At 33.1% G+C, this 10,705-nt stretch overlaps 1 protein-coding gene across 1 annotated transcript in view; it reads right to left on the bottom strand.

Moving 5' to 3' along the window:
- Positions 1–3,662: 3,662 nt before the first annotated feature.
- LOC140171844 (uncharacterized) overlaps positions 3,663–10,705 on the bottom strand; it is a 31,790-nt gene continuing 24,747 nt past the window's right edge. The window contains exons 6-7 of the mRNA XM_072195173.1: positions 7,447–7,623; positions 3,663–7,208 (exon numbers count right to left, since the gene is read on the bottom strand). Coding sequence (XP_072051274.1) covers positions 6,682–7,208; positions 7,447–7,623 — 704 coding nt within the window. The 3' untranslated portion in view covers positions 3,663–6,681. The remainder of the gene's footprint in view (positions 7,209–7,446; positions 7,624–10,705) is intronic.

Raw genomic sequence — 10,705 nt, 5'->3', positions numbered from 1 at the left:
AAACCTTTCACGAGGGCGATATTTGCAACCTGTCACTCTCATCGAGTGATCGCGAGACTTTCCATAGAAAAATTGAAAATTGAGTTACTATAACTATTACCTTAAACAAACATTAGGCTATCATATACTGAAAACATCAAAGGTCTAGCATACTTGGTTCTAAAGTTATGAAGTTTCTTATGTATTTTATTGTTTTTTACTCCATATTATTGCCTTTATCTCAATATCAAATGTGCCGCCTTTGGTCTCCGTGGACAAAATCGTGTCACATATTAGGAGTAGACGCAGTATTGTTGGTCGAAGCAACCAAAATATCGATTTTCATTATCTAAATCAGTATATTATTGAAAATAAAACGTGGATGTTTTGCAAAAGTTTATTATACAAATCATACACTTTGAGACCCTGCTTGATTTATTGTTGTTAATTAGTTATGTAAGTTTTACAAAAGTGTTGTTGTTTAAGCTCTCTTTACAACATAATTCAAGAACCATAGGGTTACATACCACTAATAGGCCTGGGCGATACATGGAAATACGATGAGTAACTATTTGTTTGCATGGCATCTGAAAAGGCTGCATCAAAATCGCTGAAATTGATCACGTTATATAGGCAAAAAGTACTTTTTAGGGTTTGATGCTTCAAAATGGTATATTTTCTCTCATTATATGACATTTTTGTTGCAATAGTACCACAATTCATACGCACGGCTTCGGTTTTTAGTAAATATTCGCCCTACCATATTGTAACTTTCAGCTTCGAGGGCGCACTGTCATTTTAAGGTGTTTACGGTTCAGTGCGTTTAAACAAGAAAAGTCTCAGGTCAACCTATGTTGAGTTTTTGATCATTTGGCATCTAAATCATATAGTTTCACCTGATATTAGTGGCATTTAACTGTGAGAGTTCTAAATATGAGAAAATTTTACCCGGAATTAGCCATTTTCCCATTGAAACCCGTGTAATACATAATTAGTGGTATTTAACCATAGGACCTACAAAATATACCTGTGATATTTGAATTCTTCTACACACTCGCTATGAAATGATCAATACAATTTTGCCAAAGCTCGCTACCATTCACAAGATGATGTGCTATCAATTCGCAACAGTTTAAAATAGTTGCTATTAAACCTTAGAGAGCAAATAAATTGAGTGTGTGTGTTTCAAAGATTTTCACAAAGCTTTAATATTCAAAGAGGAATACAAAATACATAACATGATAATATGCATGTGCTAGTACTAATATTATAAAAGCATAATGTAATCATATATTTAACAATTTACCAATACTTGTTCAGGAATGCAATGTGTGGATTATTTCAAAGCAATCATGGCAATGGTATTGTTCCATATTCTACCGATTTCATTCCATTAAAATAATATATTTATAAATATACTGCGCCGATAAAGTATCCTTACACTTGGACAAATAATCGCAATTTCCAAACTGAACAATATTGGGGTAAATCTGTTTTTTAATAGATGCGCTAATCTAATCCTGCACATTTATGACACCACATTGAATCCAATGTGACTTCAAGAAGCTAAGTTACAAACATTTGATTAGACGAAGGTCCGGTTTTAAAAGTGACAAACTGGCCTATTCAAAACTCCACAGACTAGACATCTGGTTTGAGAGTGATGAATGGTTAATATATGCGTTTGGCTTTAATTTAAAACAAAAGGAACAAAAGAAAACTTAAAACAAAAGAACTAACAAATAAAATGAAAGTTATGAAAAGTACAGAGAAGTAAAAACTGAAATAAAAACTGCTTTAAATATTAAACGCTTCATTGAAGAAACTGTGTGTCTCTTTGTTTCGCTTGATGGAATCTTTTTGCGCCTTGCATAGGCCAGTTTGTCACTTTTAAAACGGGACCTTCGTCTATTCAATTGCTTGTAACTTTACTTCTTGAGGTCACATTGGACTCAATGTGGTATCATAATGTGCATGATTGAATAGTGCATCTATTAAAAAAACAAATTTACTCCAATATTGTTCAGTTTTGAAATTGTGATTATTTTTCCAAGTGTAAGGATACTTTATTGGCGCAGTATATATATATATATATCTACAAATTCAAAGTATAGACCTCTGGCAAGGCAACCGTTACTAATAGTTTCACGGAATACCCTCACTTACGATCAGTGGGTATACCGATCATCAGACGGATAATTTGTCATGATTTCAACTTAAGGGGGAATAATACCCTGATTTTCATCAGTACCCCTCTTCTTTTTTTTCTTGCAAATTTATGAACTACATAAATATGTTCATCATCTCATGTCCTAAACTTATAAAATATCTCTACCTACAAAGTGATTTTAAATCATTTTAGAAAATCATGTTAGCCCTATATATTTTTTTGTTTACTGTATCCTGGTAACTGAGATGTGTGTTTCATAACAAACCATAATTTATTCTATTGAACATGTCCAAGTAGAATACATGAATAGAATACATTAAATCCTTTGTTATACTATCTATAGAAATATACTCACTGATTATAACACTGAATAAATTAAATAGGCCTAATCTCTTCCACATAGACAATTTTTAATACTACACCATGTATGTATCTTCCATGATGTGTTGTTAGGAAAAGAGATTAAAAAAGGCTATAAGGTCATCAAAGGTCAGGTTATAGATCAATTGGTTCAGGTCAAATTCAGGCATCAATTCTGAATACATGTGGTAGTCTGTGATATCATACATGTCATAATGAGGCATCAATTTTGATATTTTGTCTGTTACTGGATATATAATGGAAATGTGTTAGGTGGATATGCTAAAATACCGTGGGATGTAAATGGTGAGTACAATTTAGATTGCCTAGTTGAGATGGATTGGGCAAATAAATATAAAATAGTTACCAAAATCACAAAAATGAAGCTTACGGAAAACTACCTAATATGGTGGTATAGGTGACAAAAAATACAATCTTTTTCAACATTGCTGTAGTGTGGTTGTGATAACCTGTTACCTATGGCTTAATTAAATTTCAGTGAAATAGTGTCGCAAGTTCGAAATACAAAATATAGCTCAACATTGAAAATAGAAGCATTTTAACCGGTTCGTTTTTTGATAGTTGTGGAGCACCAAGTTCATGAAGTCATAAAAGAAATCAGGGACCATTTATTCCCATTTTACATATCAACATTATTTCCCTAATGTGTTAGCAACACATATCCAAAATTTTAACGAAATCCGTTGATAGTAAGCTTTCCAAAATGAAGTGAATTTAAAACATCAGTGATGTACCACTTTTTGGCTTATACCATTAGAATCATGTACGCGTCATTGATACTGATGCCACCAATTGAACGAGAAGATTTGCCCCTTCATTTTGCATACCACTTTGTCCAATTTCTTTTTCTCATTTCTTCACAAAATGCAAAAAAATGCAAAGAAAATGCAATGGGTTTAGTACCCCCTTAACAGAAATGTTTATACATGTATACATTCTGTGTTGTGGAAAAATGACAAACCAAGCCAACCAGAACAGTCTCTACTCCAAAAGTAGTCGAGAGTGCTCAACCACTAAACAATAGTGGGGGCATAATAGTGACTAACTTTGGAATTTAGAGTGCTCAAACCCATTACAGATGAGCTATAGAAACAAATTCAAAGTATAGACCTCTGGCAAGACAACCGTTTCACGGAATACCCTCACTTACGATCATCAGACGGATAATTTGTCATGATTTCAACTTAACAGAAATGTTTATACATGTATATACATTCTGTGGTGTCAAAAAAATGACAAACCAAACCCGATCACAAACTGGCAGTAATTAAATGAGTTAGCTTCTTTTAAAAATATAAATACCAAAATTAATGTTGGTTAGCAATTTTATAATTTTATTGCGACATAGAGTGTTTCTGTTTCTGTTCTGGTTGCTCATACAGCTAAAGCAAAATCATTCATCCGGTAAAAAAGTTCAATTAGTTTTAGTAAACATTGCCAAAGGTCAAAGAATTACAATGTCATGATTATTTAATAGCACAAGGAAGTATTAGGGTACATGTTCACTTTGATCATGAGCGGTAACTAAAATAAAGCAAATTAGTATCAATTGTCTCGTTGAAATACAGGGCTCAACATAAATACCCCCTAAAATGTTGACGAACTTCACCTTTCTGTCACTGATCCCTCAGTCTCCCTATGCAACCATCATTCAGTACAAAATAATGATTCGTTGAAATTAATTTTGACATAAATGAGGTTTTTTTTTGTTCAATCAGAAGATTGATGAAGTTACTAGGAATGAGAAATGGGTTATCCATGCATACATTTGACCAAAAGGTTAAACATTTACCTAAAATGGGTAGGTTGAAGCATCTTGCATCTTGATCTAAAGTGATGACTTTCTTGGATAAAGGTGTAACACTTATGATGTGGCCACGATATCCAAAAATTAAAAAATAAGTTTCCTGAAATGGAGTGTCTATTTTTTCATGTCCAATTTTGCATTTTCCCTCGTGTGTAGTATGTTCCAAATTATAATATTTCAATTTTCTCTAACTGGTCGTTTTACACACGATTTATATTTAGATTCCATGACTCGTTTCCTTTCCAAAATGTATACTTGTATAATTATATCTGGCATGAAAAAAGTTTTATAACAAACACTTTAACTGATTTGGTTTACTAATGCATTCCTGAAACAGCATGCGGTAGTTCCCATACATTGAAGTTGATTGTGACACCTTTGATTGCTGAAGCATAAATTTGCTCTAAACTACCGATGGAAATGCTATATTACTTATATTAAAATTCTTCATTTTACTTTACAGTACATATTTAAAATAACTTTTGATAAATTTTCTAACATTATTCGACATCCGCGTATGAAGATTCTTTTAGGAGAACCCGTGTATGTAACCCTTATGAATCATGATGACCTCATCCCATCATGTGTAAAACTCGATTTACGAATTTCCGCCGTTTTGTTTTGCAACTCATGCAGTAGTTGCATCACCTCAATATTTACGGGGTTTTTTTCTGACCACTATCTAGCATTCTGATATTAATTACAGCTTTCCAAGAGCATCATAAGCCAATTGTTACTGAAAATCAAGGACTTTGTTCACCATTAAGTACTTTTCAGTTTCTGTGCATTTAGGAACTGAAAGAAAACCGCGGAAGTAATTTTAAAAGTCAAGTAATATAACACGATATAGAATGATTTTGTACCTGTGCTATTTACATAAAATGTAACATTAATAGATCCTTTTGAAATAACCAATGAAATGATCAGAAACTATATGCTTATAACTAACACGCCTATGTTGCATTTTAATCATGTCACGGTTATTACACAATGTTACATGTACACGGGGTTTTCATGTGTTTCATTCCAGACGGGCGTACGTTAATATAATAATAATACTTTAGTGGTGTGCGCCCTCATAGGCAACTTTGGTTTAAATCTGTCTTTCTAATGCACATCCTCCCCCTTAAGGTCATGTTGTCACTTTAAGATCCCATTATTTTACTTTTTTTAATAATGCTTTTCAACTGTACCAATATTTGGGATACTTTATAAGTTTATACTGTCAAAATATCGGAGTGTCTTCCCAAGAAAGAAAAATGACAACAAACAACATTCGAAACCATCCTTTTTTCTATGTATGTAATACGATATCCAAATTGAAGACCCTTGTGGAAAAAGGACTCAACGACCATTTTGGCGAAAATTAGTTATTGTGGTTTGACGATTTATACTTTGGCACAAAAATTAGGCATTTGACCCCTTCCCTGTAGGGGACACGTAAGGGTCACGTAGGGGTCAACATTTTAAAATGATCAAAATAACCATGTATATCAAATTACTCTTTACGTTGTAAAGATCCCGAATATGTATACTTTGCTATATGTCAGACGTATGGTTATATTATGGAGATAATGACGAAAGGTCACTTGAAGGTCAAGTGGGGTCAAATTTTCAAAAATGTCGGATTTTCATGAGTGATATATCAAATTGTTCGTCTTACCTTGCACATTACAAATTTATATACTTTTTTATTGTTTGAGCTTTTGTTTGAAGTTTTAAAATAATTGCAATCATTTCAATGTTGACCATGATTATAGTGGAAGAAGGACTCAAATCCATAATGGCGATTATGAAGAAACAAGAAACAAGAAATCGGTAATTTATATGACCCTGTAAATTGGTTATTATTTCATAAACATAACAACTCATACCAAATATGAATTTCAAACTATAACGTGCTGTAGAGTTATGGAATGTATACATGTTTGATGGCCTATACCTCAAAACGTAATGGTCGTTGAGCTATTTTTCCACTATAGACTTCAATTATCATGAAACATGTTTGTCATTTAACCGTTCTTAGTTCTTAGTAAAAAAATGAGCCGACTCCTCTTCAGTATTGATTCAATAAGGCTTGAAATTAGTTACATTATACAGTATAAAATAACAAGATCCGTATATAAAACATCCATGGCATATCAGTGAAATAGCTTCCATTGAATTGAATACGGAGCAATTAATTATAGGCTTATAGCACCGCTGCATTACAGTGGTATCAAAATCTAAGCATTTAAATATTGTTCTTGAACGTATTCCTATCTTGGAGGGCACTTGCGTCTAACATTAATTTGCTCACTAGCGTTAAAATGATATTAAACAACAAGTCATGTTCTGAATAATATTAATTCTTAAATAATTTCTTAAGCGCAACTGTGAACTGAAGATACACTTTAGCGCTCATCTGAAATTCAGATTTCATTTCGTCCTTAAACTCTTTGGGGTTATTACAAAATTGCGTATACAGCATTTCCAGATGATCACCATCACAGAAATCCAGGATGGAACAAAGCTCTGGAAGATTGATCTTATATAACCATTGTTGGACATCATCGGCTGACCATTCAGAAGTAGTAGATTTAGACGGGGTACGTGCTGCGCTAGGTGCCGCCGTATCGGTCGAAAAGGAGTTAGATGACGCTGTTTTGGTTGGAGATGCGCAAGGTGGCGCCGTCTCGATTGAAGATGCGCTGGGTGGTGTCGTTTCGGTTGAAGATATACTGGGTGACGCCATTTCTGGTGAAGATGTGCTATGTGGTGTCACTTCTGTTGAAGAAGCGCTGGATGGCGCCAATTCGATCGACGATACCTTGATGTCAGATGATATGGCTGCATCTGTTTGATCTTCCTTTGTATTGGTAGCCATTGGCTCTAAAATAAAATGAGAGAAAATATGTCATATTGTTAAGCAGTATTGCATGTTCAGAAAGTCTTTTCTGGTGTTGTCAACGATACTGCCACTGAGGTCCCAATCAGGTAGAGAAATTAATTACCGTAGCGATGTGTTTACAGTATTTCTGAATGCATTGCCACATAGAATGTTTCTGAATGTATTACCCTGCACTGTAAGTAGCTGCATTCATTAGGGTATATAATAGCACTAACGTACCTCCTGTCTTCTCCTTCCCTATACAATCGTCAATTGCTTTCGTCAATCTCTTCATGTTGTTTTCCAGAAGCTCACTAGAATGAAACTCATAGTAAAGGTCCATGCCTTGAAGGATGCCTAACCAGCCATCTGGCTGATAACCAGGCTCAAGGAGTAGTGGAACGATGGTCTTACCTACAATCAAGTGCAAATTTCCCTGGGACACTTGTTCATATTTCGCGCCCTCTGTTCAATAAAACCGGTCATATGAAGTTCACCATGTGATATTTTATTTGTATAGTTTCCAACCTATTTCGAATCCCCTCCCTCCCCCACCAACCAAAGAAAAAGCAAAAATATAGGCCATTTAAAAAATGAGGCATTTGGTATACAACATTGAATAAGGGTGCAGGGAGGTCATTGAACTATGAAAGTGTCCCAGCAAATTTGCACTTGATTGTATAGGGATGCGAAAAAATAATCTATTAATATCAATAAAATCGCCATAACTCTCGAACGCGTCGCGCGATTTTCATACTTTTTCCAGTGATGTCAAGATATTTTCATTATGCATTACATGATGAGCCAATTTTAAAAAATTTATTAAATTAAACATTTTTTTGAATATCAAACCCTGCAATGCATGCATTTTTCAAGGAATATTTGACACATTGATTGTTTAAATTAGAGTGGACATATAAATTCTCCTTTGGAAGAATTTACAAACATAATAAAAGCAAACCAAATAAGAAATTAAGAAAATATAGAAATAAATAGAACAGAATCATGATGTTTGTCTCATCATTGATCTTTCAAACTCATTACCCTATTTCAAATGCTATTATCGGAATGCACGTTAAACTCTTTAATATAGGCCTTCAACTACCATCACAGACACGCTAATTCAACGTAACAATGCAAAAAAAAAAAGTGTATATACAATTATATACAATTACACATTTTAAATGTGCTTATTATTGGTATTCAAAAATAAAAAGAGATAAAGAGCAGGATTTAAAAGTAAAGATATCGGCGACAATGAGCTTCGAACCGTAGCCCTCATGATCAGAAGGCAGTAAGCAAACCACTACACTATGGTTGAGCTGTTGTTATTCATGCGAATTTATTTATAACAAGGATAACAAGAATTAATGACGCAATAACGGTCTACCAGAATAATATAACTTAAAAAGTAATATATATTTATTTAACATTATGGTAGACCGTGCTCATTTGGCTTAAATGGAGGAATAATTACCAATAAACATATCAAAGTTAGGAAGGTATGTATAATGTGACCGTGTATATTCAAAATATACGTTAGATAAATGCTGAATACGACCAAAACATCAGTTTTAATGAATGATTTCATTGGATCGAAGCTCGATAACACAATACAGTAGCATTGCAATGATAGGATTAAATACGCTGAAATCGAGTGCAATTGTCATCAGTCTCCCGGTGGCATATAGTTACTGGCCTCGCTTCTCGCCCCGAGATCTCGAGTTCGAATCCATGTAATGCTATTTTTCTTTCTTACTTTTTTATTCTTTTTGTCTTTCGTTCTTTCTTTCTTTCTTTCTTTCTTTCTTTCTTTCTTTCTTTCTTTCTTTCTTTCTTTCTTTCTTTAGCATCCATGTAATGCTATTTTTCTTTCTTACTTTTTTATTCTTTTTGTCTTTCGTTCTTTCTTTCTTTCTTTTTTTCTTTCTTTCTTTCTTTCTTTCTTTCTTTCTTTCTTTCTTTCTTTCTTTCTTTCTTTCTTTCTTTCTTTCTTTCTTTCTTTCTTTCTTTCTTTCTTTCTTTATGTTGCCAATTTACATTTACATTTACCAATGAACTAAAGGGAAACAATTGTTTTGTTTTATGATTTTTTTGTTATTTCAGTAGGTATTTTTAACTGATTGTACTCTATATTTCCAATATGATTTAATTTTGATTAGTTTTAAATTGTTTTAAAAGTGAATTTTGAGACAATGCGCTTATAATAGCAATCATGTGTCAAATATGCCTTAAATAATGCATGTATTACAGCATTTTGATACCTAAAAATATTTAGTTTGACAAAAATGACAATTAAAGTAACCAAAAATGCGCAATGTTATTTGTTTTAAATTAGTGAACAAATCATGTCAATCGAGCAACGCGTTTGCGAGTTATGGTAATTTTACTGAAAGTAATAGATTATTTTTGTCTTCTTCAATACAATCAAGTGCAAATTTCCCTGGGACACTTGTTCATATTTCGCGCCCTCTGTTCAATAAAACCGGTCATATGAAGTTCACCATGTGATATTTTATTTGTATAGTTTCCAACCTATTTCGAATCCTCCCTCCCCACCAACCAATGTTGGAGCAAAAATATAGGCCATTTAAAAAATGAGGCATTTGGTATACAACATTGAAGAAGGGGTGCGGGGAGGGTAATTGAACTATGAAAGTGTCCCAGCAAATTTGCACTTGATTGTATAGGGATGCGAAAAATAATCTATTAATATCAATAAAATCGCCATAACTCTCGAACGCGTTGCTCGATTTTCATAATTTTTTCAGTGATGTCAAGATATTTTCATTATGCATTACATGATGAGCCAATTTTAAAAATTTATTAAATTAAACATTTTTTGAATATCAAACCCTGCAATGCATGCATTTTTCAAGGAATATTTGACACATTGATTGTTTAAATTAGAGTGGACATATAAATTCTCCTTTGGAAGAATTTACAAACATAATAAAAGCAAACCAAATAAGAAATTAAGAAAATATAGAAATAAATAGAACAGAATCATGATGTTTGTCTTATCATTGATCTTTCAAACTCATTACCCTATTTCAAATGCTATTATCGGAATGCACGTTAAACTCTTTAATATAGGCCTTCAACTACCATCACAGACACGCTAATTCAACGTAACAATGCCATGCCAAAAAGTGTATATACAATTATATACAATTACACATTTTAAATGTGCTTATTATTGGTATTCAAAAATAAAAAAGAGATAAAGAGCAGGATTTAAAAGTAAAGATATCGGCGACAATGAGCTTCGAACCGTAGCCCTCATGATCAGAAGGCAGTAAGCAAACCACTACACTATGGTTGAGCTGTTGTTATTCATGCGAATTTATTTATAACAAGGATAACAAGAATTAATGACGCAATAACGGTCTACCAGAATAATATAACTTAAAAAGTAATATATATTTATTTAACATTATGGTAGACCGTGCTCATTTGGCTTAAATGGAGGAATAATTACCAATAAACATATCAAAGT

The sequence above is a fragment of the Amphiura filiformis genome, chromosome 15, assembly GCF_039555335.1.
Source record: "Amphiura filiformis chromosome 15, Afil_fr2py, whole genome shotgun sequence".
Classification (NCBI taxonomy): Eukaryota; Metazoa; Echinodermata; class Ophiuroidea; order Amphilepidida; family Amphiuridae; genus Amphiura; species Amphiura filiformis.
The sequence above is the reverse complement of the archived record's forward strand: the minus strand, read 5'-3'. Positions and strand labels throughout refer to the sequence as shown.